We start from the raw sequence: 13,271 nt of genomic DNA, 5'->3' as shown, positions 1-13,271 counted from the left end.
AAAAAAAAAAAAAAAAAAAAAAAAAAAGAAAGAAAGAAACAAAAAACAAAGAAGCAATGCAAAACTGAGGAGCAGTGATAAATTTCTCTCTAACATAAAATGACCTTTATAGTAGTTTCTTTCTTATATTAAAGTAATTAGTGATATTTAAAAGCTACACATAGAGAAACAATGTTCTATCTTAATTATAATCATTTAAAATGAATCCAGCAAATAAACCTTTCCCATATGACATAAAATTGTTTTTTAAAAGGTAACAAAAACTCAATGTTGATTCATTACTACCCTCTTCTGTTTTAATAATTATAGTTTTGCAAATAGTTTCCAACCACCTAATATTCTCAGTTCTCAGCCTCAATTTAACAGCATATTAACCAATTTTCAAATCCCAACCCACACACCTTTTGCTGTAGCTCTCTTACTGCGGAGTCTCTGTCCATGCATGCCTGTCGGAAGGCTTCATATGCTCTATTGAGTTGCTCACCAATGTTTTTATCCATTCCTCTTTGTCCTGTAGCATCACTATAAAGGATGGTAGGAATGCCAGCTCTGGAAAATATCAGAACAGCTTAGATAATTATTAAAGCTACATACATTTTTAAAACTGCTTCCTGAAAAGAGTCCCATAAACATAGCACCAGGTGATATAAAGGTTTACAAAACTATAAAAATTTACATCTGAAATCATGACATGAAATATGAAATTTACAATGTTAAGTAAAATAGTCTTTGCTAATATTCCAATTCCTAAATCATTGTCCAGTTCATAAAAATGCTGTTTTGGAAATAGGTGGGAACCTGTAAATGTCATTTAAAAATGGAGAAATATAAAAGATTATTTAATTATTAGCACTTTAGTATAGAAATGTGCAACGTGATTAGTAATGAGAAGGGACTTCTTTACTAAATGGACAGTTACTCCTACTTAGAAGGTGAATTCTTGCTACACTAAATTAGAGCAAAACTAAATAGATAATAAATGTTTATGGATGGAATTCACACTGTTGTTATCACAGAGCAATTAAAAAGTGTGAAAATGCTCTTATTTTAGAACAAAATCTAGGGAGAGCTGCTGTTGGATTGTACATTAAAAAAAGAAAAGAAAGCTCATATCCCTTCAGTGTCAACTCTACTGCCTGTTAGTGCCCTAACTTCCCTGCTGCTTCTGAAACTACAGGTGACTTCCTCAAAGGAGAGAATTTGGTTTTCTCATCTCAGTTTGCCTAACATCCCTAATACATTCCTTGGCACTGTGCAGAGAGCTCCTTAATGGTTCTGACTCTTCCTGTGCAATTAAAAAAAAAAATACAACCCAGACTCTTTTTTTTTTTTAAAGGATTTTCTAAAAGCCACAGAATAGACACATTTCTATTGGTTTTCGGGGTTACAAATTGTTTCTTTGGGGGAAATCTTGATAAATCTCAATTAAAAATTTAAAACACTTATTTTATGTGTAACTCTATGTATGTGTTCATACACATGTGTCACAATACATATGTAGAGGTCAGAGGACAACTTTTGGGACTCTGTTCTCCTTTTTCACTATGTAAATTCTGGGCATTAAATATTCAAATCATATTTAAATATAATTCACATAAAATAAAATCTAACATCGTCACATATATATGTGGGCATTTAAAATATATTTCTATGTGGCAGAACTGGTACAATTTTGTGAACATTTATTTTCCCTGACAGAAACTGAACCTGTTAAAAGCTAACATCAATTCCTCACCTCATCTATCTCTTAGCAAGCAGTTGGTCAATTTAAATGAATTTGCCTCTTTGTAACAAGTATATATAGATAAGTGAAATGATAATGATTGGGAATATAGGTCGGTGGTACAGTGCTAATCTAACATATCCAGGACCCTAGTTAAACCCATAATTATCATTAAAATGAATAAATAAATGGAATCACACAACATAAGGCTTAAATGTATGGCTTCTTTCACTTAAGATACTATTTCTGAGGTTCATCAGTGTTGGAGCACATACCAATGATTTCTTCTTTTACATGGCTGAATATATTCCAAATGTTGCATGTTCACTGATGTATGTATACTTTGTTTATCTGTTCCTCAGTTGCTGGGTATTCCGATTCTTTCTACTTTTAGGTCACTATGAATAAAGCTTCTCTAAACTTCTGTGTACACATTAACATTTTTTAATTTATTATTTTATGTATACAGGTGTTTTGCCTGCATGTATATCTGTATACTATATGCATACTCAGTGCCTAGAAAAGGACTTTGAATTCCTTGAAACTGGAATTGCAAATGCTTTGTAAGCCAGTATACGGGTACTGGGAATAGAACCCAGGTTCTCTGGAAGCATAGTCAGTGCTCTCAGCTACTGTGCCATCTCTCCAGTCCCCTGTGGAGGGGAATTTCTGGGTCAAATGATAATTCTACATTATAGTTTTGCAGTGACGGCCAAGCTGCTTCCATGATGGCTGTGCCATTTTACATTTCCACTAGCAATGCACAAAGGTTCCAATTTTTATACATCTTTACCAACACTTCTTGTAGTCCATGTTAAAAAAAAAAACATAGTTGTCATGACATTTAGGAGCCACAACAATGATCAGCACGGCAATAATGACACTCATCTGCTAGAACAATCTAACAGCTGTCTAACTGGACTTAAGGCCCATTTAACATCCCTAGTACTAGTACTAGAAACTTACCTAGCTTCCTTGGATTAGTGAAGTCATAGATCTTAGAAGAGACCCTACTACTACTTTCCTAGACAAACATAATTCCAAGCTACATTCTAAATGTTTTTATACCTGAAGGCACTACCCTCATCAAAGAAGCTTCTCTTTAAGAACAAATGGAAGCCATCACAGAAAACCACAAGTAGATACAATACAGAGACTAACGAATGGTCAGGGATCCCCGATGGATATATGTATAACACACCTCCTGAATCTAAGTCTCAATAATATCTTGAAAGATTGGGAAGAAAGATTCTAAGAGTCAGACGACCAGGAAGTCTGATGTGAGCCTGTGACTCCTAGAGATGGCTGTCTAAACTAAGACCTGAACAATGACAGCAACAGGCAACAGACAAAAGGCTACCCTGGCATGGGTGAGAGCTCACAAAAGTTGGAAACCTAGAGCACTGCAACCCCAAAAGCAAGCCCAAAGGTTGGAAGTTTAGCTGGTCTCTTCTTCAGACCGCTTTCTTGGCTGGTCCCTGCTTCTACGCTGCTGGGCTTGTCTGAGTCTTCTTTGAAGCTTGGCTAGTCTGAAAATGACTCGAAGCAGTCTATTGCTTGCTTGTTTTGTTGTTGTTTGTTTATTTTTTCTTCACTAATTTATTTATTCCCTTTACATCCTAATACCAGCTCCCTCTCCTCCCAGTACACCCTCATACAGATCTTTTCCCTAGTCCCTCTTTCCCTTGTCCTAAAAGAAGGGAGGACCTCCCACTGGGTATCACCCACCCTGGCATATCAAGTCATTGCAGGGCTTAGCAAATCCTCCAGTGGAGGCCGGACAATGCAGCCTAGTAAGGTGACTGGGATCCACAGGTAGGCAACAGATTCATGGACAGCCCCTGCTCCAGTTGTTGGGGACCTGCATGAAGTCCAAGCTTCTTATCTGCTTCATATGTGCAGGGGACGTAGGCCCAGTCCATTTTTGCTCTTTGGTGGCTCAGTGTGATGTTTTGAATATGCTTGGCCCAGGGAGTGGCACTATCCTTGTTGGAGTGGGTGTGACCTTGTTGGAATACGTGTGGCCTTGTTGGAGGTAGTGTGTCATTGTGGGAATGGGCTTGAAGACCCTCATCGTAGTTGCTCGGAAACCAGTTTTCTCCTGTTTGCCTTTGGAACAAGATATTGAACTTGGCTCCTCCTGTGTCACGCCTGCCTTGATGATAATGGACTGAACCTCTGAACCTGTAAGCCAGCCCCAATTAAATGTTCTGATAAGAGTTGCCTTGGTCATGGTGTCTGTTCACAGCAGTAAAACCCTAACTAAGAAATTCAGTCTCTAGGAGCCCCCAGGGGTCCAGGTTAGTTGACTTTGATGGTCTTCCTGTGAAGTCCCTATCCTCTTTGTGTTCCTCAATCCTTCCCCAACTCTTCCTCAAGATTCCCTGAGCTCCATCTAATGTTTGGCACCAACAACCCAAACAAGCCAATTAAAAATGGGGTACAGAGCTAAACAGAGAATTCTCAACAGACAAATCTCTAATGGCCAAGAAACACTTAGAGAAATGTTCAATGTCATTAGTCATCAGGGAAATGCAAATCAAAATGACCTTACACCCATTAGAATGGGTAAGATCAAAACCTCAAGGGACAGTACATGCTGGTGAGGATGTAGAACAAGGGAAACACTCCTCCACTGCTGGTGGTAGTGTGGATAAATTTGGCAGTTTCTCAGTCTACTGTTTGTATACTCTTAGAACGAGAGGGACTAGAGAATCTAGACAGTTTCAAGGACTTCCTGCCATAGGGAGTTTCCTTCCAGGATGGAGTGTTTGGCCTTACTTAGACATCCTGTTATTTCATCTCCTTGTAAACATTTGTTCCAAATAACCTGGTGCTTTCTTTTTCTTTTATACCCTATGTCTTAACAAGTTTCCTTCCAAGATTAACCTCAGAGGCTTTAGCCTCAGAGGAAAACAGCTACATCACAGTTATCTAATACTAAGTGGAAAACTTTGAAATCATACATAAACAACAAAAATAGACTTAGTAGGTTTTATATTTGCTCATGCATGCACGTGTGTGTGTGTGTGTGTGTGTGTGTGTGTGTGAGCACGTATGTGTGTAACACACGTATGGGGTGTGCACACACACACACACAGGGGTTCAATAATAATAGTAAAAGAGGCCACCAATTTAAGAGAAAGAGAGGAGGATGTAGAACAAGGGGAACACTCCTCCACTGCTGGTGGTAGTGTGGATAAATTTGGCAGTTTCCCAGTCTACTGTTTGTATACTCTTGGAACAAGAGGGACTAGGGAATCTAGACAGTTTCAAGGACTTCCTTGACATGTCATGACAGTGACTGGAAGGAAGGTGAGGGTTAGGATATTTTAACTGTATTTTACTCAAACATATACTTCTAAAAATGGATGGATTATTAGCCTGAGTGTGAAGCAGTATCAAATTGTGGTCTGGTTTTCCTTTCCCTTATGTTTAACAATAACATTCTTCCATGTACTTTTTTTGGCTACTTATCTTGGTCAAATTGGAAATAATTTCCGCTCAAATCCCTTGCCTATCTTCTATAAACCTTATTTTCCTTTACACACTAACACAGAACAGTGGAACAGTCAACAAACAAAGTGATCACTGTGTATGGCTTACAACCCTGGTGCTTTTATAGCATCCTGGGCTTTTCAGGCATACAAGGCAGGAACTCTGAGGCTCTGCTGTACATCTGGGGATTCTGCTGCTACTTCCTCTTCTCTTCTGGAGAAGAGCAACAACTGCTTATGAGAGGCATACTCTCATGGGAAAATGTGCTGATGCAAAACCTCCTTTCTTTTTAATAACAATGCTTTCTGGCACATGACATTTTACTTTAAGGATATGTGCTTGAAGCCACTACTATGCTCAGGCATTCCTTTTTACTTTTCCTATGTTTGCTCTGTTCGGGGAAAAAAACACTTAAGACTATTTACAAAAAATATATAATGAGGCAAGAAAAGCACACTAGTTGTTAAGTTGGAAGTTATCTCACCTTAAAAAGCTGCACATATAGCAATTTGTCAACGTAAACCACACTTCTGTTTTAAAAGCTAGGATACTAAAACCTTGAACTGAGACTCTACTTGGCTTAAGGTTTTGTTCTATTATTTAGTTATTGGCCATTAAATTTTCAGTGACCCAAGTTACTTTCTTATCAGTGTAAAAATGATGTTTGGACACAATTTCCAAGTAGCATATTTACTCTACAGTTCTTTACTCTGTGAATGAAAAATGTCTATCCCATTAAAAAAGTATATCCTTATTTTTAAAAACCTAAATGCTTAGGCTGGAGACATGGCTCAGTGGCTAAGAGCACTGACTGCTCTTCCAGAGGTACTGAGTTCAATTCCCAGCAACCACATGGTGGCTCACAACCATCTGTAATGGGATCTGATGCCCTCTTGTGGTGTGTCTGAAGACAGCTACAGAGTACTCATACATAAAACAAATAAATCTTAAAAAAAAACCTAAATGCTCTATTAAAAATTCCTTTATCATATGCAAATAAATTGTGGGGCTATTTTCAACTCTTTAAGTCCTTGAATGAGATCACATGATGTCATGAAGAGGAACTGCTAAGTAAACCACACATGGGTGCATACTACTCCCTGAAATAAAAACATAAGCTGAGGAATTAAGTTTTTCTTGATACAAATAAATAAATGATACATTTAATTCAACCAAGAAGAAAAATGTGTGTTAGATTAGTGACACTGACCATAGGAAAAGGAAAGTCTCTGGGGGTAGTTACATATCAATTACATTTTGGTGTGCTTTTCTGGAAAAATTGTCACTCTCCAGGAAAATACTTTTTATTTGGAGTAAGCACGCTTAAATCCAAACCACATGGTCAATCATCTCCCTCTCTTCAGTTACAAGAACTTCTAATTTTAGCAGGTATTGACGAAGGGACTATACTGTGAATACTGACAAGTGGCATAACTACCAAAAAACCCGCTCTCTTTTTCATTTGTTTCAACTTTCAGCTAGGTGGAATATGTATAGGAAGACTCCAGGAAGAGATGGAACAAGAATGAAGATGCTCAGATCACTGACATTGGTAAGTGGTTAGATAATGTCTGGACATACTATAGTTCAATCTTTTTATGAAAAAGAAAGCATTTATCTTGGTTAGCTACTTTTCTGTAGGTTTCTAAAAGAAAAGAGATGTGCTATATCCAATTCAGTAAAATATTTAAGACAGGGTCAGTGCTGGACACATTGCATATGATGCTTTTGCTCCCCTCAGGAGACAACATGGTTATGGGGTTTACCTTTTTCTCCCATTAAACCTTATTATTTAGTGAGGAGAACACATTAAAAAAAAAAAAAACTAACCAACCCAAGAAGTTAATTATAAATGTTAGATAAAAGGTATGAACCTATTTTGATAGGGATTTGGCTAGAAAAGAATTAACTATTTGCAAGATTTCATCCAGTGGTTAAGGAATTTTATGAATTTTGTGTTAGAATTGAAGAATTTACTGCTAAAGAACTAAGCAAGATAAAAGTTCAAATAAAAAATTCAATCAGAAAAAAAAACATGAAAACTTCATATAGGATATGACAAAATGAGTCCTAAAAGATGAGAAGGACTTCAGAAGAACAAGATTAAAGAAAGAGTATTCATTGTGAAACAACACCGGTACTAAGAGGCTATATTTGGTGACTGGAGTATTCCTTTATGAAAGTCTAGTGCAGAGAGTATAAGAGCAGGAGATTCTAGATATGGTACAGTCAAGTCATCATGTATGATGGCACTGCAAAAACCCTAAGGCACTTTCATAAAGTGGCACTTCTGGACTGTAGAGTGCATTCACTGCATAACCTTCAACTTCTTCAGTTAAGGGCAGACTGTAGCAAGCATTAAATGTCACTGAAAAACTTAACCTTTAGTCTGTTCAACTAAAGGTTTAATGAGGGTTTTTCAAGCAGGGCATAGATATATTTTTACAAGGAAGACTTAGTTTCTCATGTACTTGGTTCCAAGAGGACAAACAAAGGGAACTGGCTATATACAGCCTATTCACTGCATCAACTATATCTAACAATTATCCAAGAATGAGACTATTGTTGATGTTTGAAAGTGGAATGTTCCCCATAGGCTCATATGTCTCAAGGATTGGTCCTTGACAACTGGTGCTCTTTTAGAAGGAAGTGGAACCTTTACCAGATAGTACCTTGGTTAGTGTGGGCCTTGAAGTTTGATAATCTGACCCCACTCTTTGTCCTCTCTCTTCATCCTCACTGGATTAGTGTGTCCAGGGATCTCACACTTCTGCCACCAGCCCTAATTATATAGCTATATCTATAGAGCTTAAACTATAAATCAAAATAAGCCATTGCCTTCTTAAGTTGCTTCTTGTCAAACATTTTGGCTAAACTGACAAGAAAAGTAACTAATACAGCTATCTTGTGGTTTATCATTTAGGTCTGGTATAATGCAATACATCTGTAATTCCAGCTTAAAAGGGTGAGGCAGGAGGACTGTAGTGAGTTTGAAGCCAGCCTAAGCTATATAGTATGTTCTAGTAATAACCCATCTCCAAAAAAACAAGCAAGCAAGCAAACAGAATAAGCAAAAAATATACAGTTTATTATATGAAACATAATAGACGCCATAGTCCTGAGGGACATTTCTAAAGCATCTTCAGCAGCATCTATATGTCTCCCAGACGATGCTATCCTGTTCTTCATTCATGTAAGACAGCTAAGGAATTGACTTCAGGAAACATGGAAATACCCTTGCACTCTGATTTAGACTTACTGCCAAAGCTTATGTAAAATACTGAGTCTTTAGACTAAAGACAAGGTATCTATAAAAACAAAACAAAATCTCAATTATCCTTAAAAGAAAACAAAAGGAAGAAGGTATGACTGGATGCCAGCAAGGAAACAATGTGAAGCTATTCTTTAGAAACTATTGTTACATTCTACAAGAAAGTGGGTGCTTGGAGTAAAACCAGAGAAAATAACAGATGAGTGGATACAAGAGACATTTCAAAGGTGAAATTGACAGAAGTTTTGATGGCCAACTTGATATGCATTAACAGGTAAGAAGGCAGAACTTGAGCACTTTTGATTTTAAACTCGTCAGGAAAGGGGTGTTAGGACCTACTCAACCCAGAACATAAAATGATTCTGTTGCAGATGGTCCATCAGTAATTTTCCAGAATATTAAAAGAATAGTAGTGAAAGACACAGGATAAGAGGAAGAATGTTTAGTCGGAGTGGGTAGGGTAGTTGAGAATATTCTAAATTAAATTTTGAATAAGAATGCTAGAAAAGATAATTAATGAGAACAGCCAATAAACTGATAATTTATTAGAAGTAAAGGTTAAATATGTTTTTCTCACTGTTTGTATTCCTGGCATCATGTTCTGACACTGGTATACCTTTGAACAGTAATATTCAAATATTCTTACCAAGGAAAATGCAGGGAAAAATCATTTTTGAAAAGGAAATAGAAAAGAGAGAGATTCGGGACTTATTACTATACCACTTTGTATTACAAATATTTAATATATTTTTTCTCTCTCCCATATATAAACCAAAAAAGATAGGCTCACTTATTTATCTATAAATGCTACAAGGAAAACTAGGAAATGCATAAAGCTTGTCATTGTAACATAATTCTATGATTTTCTAAAAGAGATTATTATTAATGAAATAGGTAGTAATGCAGATCTGTTACCCTTTACATACAGTTAAACAACAGGAAAAATAAATCTCTGGCAGATGCTTGACTTCTTTTTTATGTGCATGTGCAGGTGGCCTTGTGCAGGCTGGAGGAAGATGCTGGATGGCCTGCTTGATTGTTGCCTACCTTATTCCCTCAGCACTGCACTTGATATTCACGTGCTCAGCTAGTAAGCACTAGCAATCCTCCTGAAGGAAAGTGTGCTCAGCCAGGCTGGGCCTTCTTGCATGGGTGCTGGGGACCTAGAGCAGGTCCGTGTGCTTGCTCAACAGCCTCTAACTCACAGGACCACCTCTTTAGCCACTGATTGCATGGCTTTTAAAAATCTCTTTTCTAATCTTCCAAATTTAGGACAATAAAGTATGACTAATAATTTTTTTCAAGGTAAGTAATTTATATCGTCTTAAGTACTTAACATGAAAATCTTGAAAAATATTTTTGAGTAATCTTTTGAAAGATCCTCCAAACATAAGAGAACAATATACAAAATGCCATAGGCTGTACAAGATTAATAAAGGGAAACTGTTTCTAAACTAGTGTTTAAAAATCTTAGGAGTAGCAGATTAGCCTTCCTTCTAGCATCCTGAGTCACTGCATCAGAACAAAAGGAAGGAGAACTATAAAGGGAGAATGCTCTTCTATAGAGAGAGTGAAATTTCAGAATAGAGCTTTTCACAAAGGCCCATTTTTTCTTTAAATCACAAGTTTAAAACTGCTGAGCAGCATTTAGCCTTGAGAATATTACATCAATAAACAGGAAGAAGCAAAGGCCTTGTAATTATAAAGCCATAACCTGTATGCTCTTAACCACTGGCATAGCTCCTCATACCTCAGTGTTAATTTCCCTGAGGACATCTAGAGGCTGTTGGGCAAATGGTTGCAAGTCACAACTTGTTTTATTAGAAGTAATTGTGAGACCGCCAATGAGAAAGTAAATAAGGTTTCAGAGCTTTCCAAATCCTATTTCCACTTATTCCCAAGCTGTTTAGGGTGTGACTTCAAATGTATAATATACATTTAAATCTAGATTCAATATTTTTATACTGTGTAGCTTACTCTCATTACAACTGCTGAATATTCCTGATAAGCCCCATCTACCCCAAATCCTTGGGTAGTCTGGCAATTTTTCAGATCTCTACCTATGCCACAATTATCCAATTTTTCACCCTTTCTTTAAGGTCATACCAGTTTCTCTTAAATATGAAGATTCAGATCTAATAAATTTTAGCATTATTTTTGTGCCATCCTACTGTAGGGAAGGAAGAGTTGACTACAAATTAGATCTATATTGATTCTATTTATCTCTGAAAAAACAAATGATATAAAACAGTACAGACAATTTTCATAAAACATACTGTCTCTAACAGAATTTGTAAGTTTATGTGGACCTTCCCACAGACCTCATTCATCTGCCCATTTTAAAATGCTTGTGGTTATAACATAACCTAATTCTGGTAAATGCATTAGGATCAGCAAGCAACAGATATCAGCAAATTGTATGTAAGTCTTCTTAGATGATAATTCTGTGTAAGGGGAAAGTGTCACACATTTTAAATCACTGTCATGGGTCATGGTATAGCAGGAATATGTAAAACATACCTCCATACATGATCTGCTCTTTGAACTGTTCCTGAAGATGGAAACAAAAACCATAGTTGCTAATGTAGACTTCCTCTTCCTCTCTCTCTGGTTTTTCAAGACAGGCTTTCTCTATGCAGCCCTTGCTGTCCTGGGAGTCACTCTGTATAGTCGGCTGGCCTCAGACTCACAGAGATCTGCTTGCCTCTGCTTCTGCCTCCCAAGCACTGGGATTAAAGGTGTGCACCACTACTACCCAGCTACAGAAGACTTTCTCTTAAAAAAAAAAATATTTTGATGCTTTGGCTGATGGCCCAGAACAATACTACTTTACTGAAATTTCTACTACTTTTCAGAGTATAAACAAACATTTTCATTATAATGACATTCTTTTGGAGAAAATAAAATATAACATCAGTCCTTCTTTGACCAAGCAACAATGACCCTTTTTACTTGATGTTTCTCCTATCAATACATAATCATTGTAAATCCTATTGAAATTTCAAACTGTCTACAGATAATTAAAGACATGGACCAATGGCATGTCTTCAGAAATCCTAAGAGATATACAGCCAAGGGCCAGGGCAATTTAAGTTCTTTGATTGATTTGCATCCCTACAATGAAGGAAGTAAAAAGTAGTCCTCTAAACATGAGACAAAACCACAGGAAACGTCAGCCTGCACAAGTGTTTTCCTATTCCTCATGGAAGACTACAAGGATTAGCGTGGAATCAGACATATATTTGCCAGATGCTTTATATAAACCACCTGTTTTGCGAGCTTTCTGCTGTAGAAACACATATCTGGTACTTTGGAGATAAAAAAACCCAACTTCAAAAGTGTTCTTAAGTTACCTCAAGTCACAGAACTAGAAAATGGAAGTACTGGATAAACATAGGTCTCTGATGTGAAAACACAATCTTTAGTTCTTTGCTGCTAATTTAGTCCTGTGTTTTTTGTTTTTAATTTGGGGGTTGGGGGGTTCCTGGCTGTCCTAGAAGGCCAGGCTGGCCTCAACTCAGAGATTCACCTGCTCTGCCTCTGCCTCTTGAGTGCTGAGATTAATGGCATATGCCACCATGCTTGGCCTATCTTTTTCTCTCTTCCTTGTTTTATTATACTTTTCTAAAAGACAAAGTCTTGTGTAGCCCAGGCTCTTGTTATGTACCCCAAGCCCTCAGATTTGCCATCACCTTTCTTTAGCTTCCCAGGCTCCTAGCCATTTAAAATAAACTTTTCTTATTTTCAGACATAATAATGTTATGTTTTCTCTAGAGCCAGTATTATGCCACTAAAGAAGTCAGCCAATCCTGGACAAAGGCAGTAAAAGCTAAGAGAAAGTAGTGGTGTTTTAGGAACTCACTAAGACTTGGGGATATTGGTGTAAAACAATTTTGTATCTCCAATAATCTACTTCCACCAGGCCTACTGGTAAAAATCCTAGCATATCCACCCTAAAGTAATGCATACTTCTTTAAGGTCTACTTTGTTTGTTTTTTGTTTATTTGTTGGGTGAGAGACAAGTGTGGGAGAGTTAGGGTGTAGGGAAGGCCCCCTCCTGGGTCTCCCAACTGCTGACCTTCTGAACTTCTGGGTAAAGGTTCTGTTAGGGCTTACACTTGCAGGGAAAGGCCAATTCAAACCTAATGCAGTTTCAAGTCAGGGAAAGGAAACCACCTCAAAAACATCAAGCTCTTCTACTTTGCTCTAGAGGAGAAGGGCACCAGCCTTCCCCAACTCCTTCCAGGTTGAATAGTAAGAATTCACATTCTATTCAAAAAGTTGCCACCTGACCAGGGTAAAAGGTGAGTACAAGAAAGAAACAGTTTATCTTTTCTGTATCTCACCTATAGTTCCTCTAATTTTAGTATCAGGAGCAAAACCCAGAAAAATAACAGTGCACATACATAAAATAAGACACTTTCTACTCTCAGTTTTGAATGGGTTAGGTAGACCTTTCATGTTTTCCTTACTCAAAAGGAAATGGGAAAGAAGCATCATTCCTAACATGGATGATCATTTATCACTTCCAAGACTATATAAGAAGCATTCAGCCAATTCTTCAAATGACAGTTTGCATTTCTAATCTTAATTTTCACATCATAAACTTTAGTTATGGATATCCTCATAGAATGCTACGCTAAGCAATTTCTTTTTCTTTCTTTCTTTTTTTTTAGATATTTTCTTTATTTACATGCAAATTTCTCCATTCCCAAAGAACAAAGAAACAAACAAAAACAACAAAAACAAACCCCTGTTGCCTCCCACTTCCCCATGCCT

General features: G+C 37.2%; 1 protein-coding gene across 5 annotated transcripts in view; it reads right to left on the bottom strand.

Annotated features, from left to right (window-relative positions):
* Tank (TRAF family member associated NFKB activator) overlaps positions 1 to 13,271 on the bottom strand; it is an 83,217-nt gene that overhangs the window by 45,280 nt on the left and 24,666 nt on the right. For all 5 annotated transcript variants that reach the window (XM_031370392.1, XM_031370393.1, XM_031370388.1 and 2 more), the window contains exon 2: positions 402 to 549. In XM_031370392.1, coding sequence (XP_031226252.1) covers positions 402 to 500 — 99 coding nt within the window. In that variant the 5' untranslated portion in view covers positions 501 to 549. The remainder of the gene's footprint in view (positions 1 to 401; positions 550 to 13,271) is intronic.

This window comes from Mastomys coucha, unplaced genomic scaffold, assembly GCF_008632895.1.
Source record: "Mastomys coucha isolate ucsf_1 unplaced genomic scaffold, UCSF_Mcou_1 pScaffold15, whole genome shotgun sequence".
NCBI classification, from domain to species: Eukaryota; Metazoa; Chordata; class Mammalia; order Rodentia; family Muridae; genus Mastomys; species Mastomys coucha.
The sequence above is the reverse complement of the archived record's forward strand: the minus strand, read 5'-3'. Positions and strand labels throughout refer to the sequence as shown.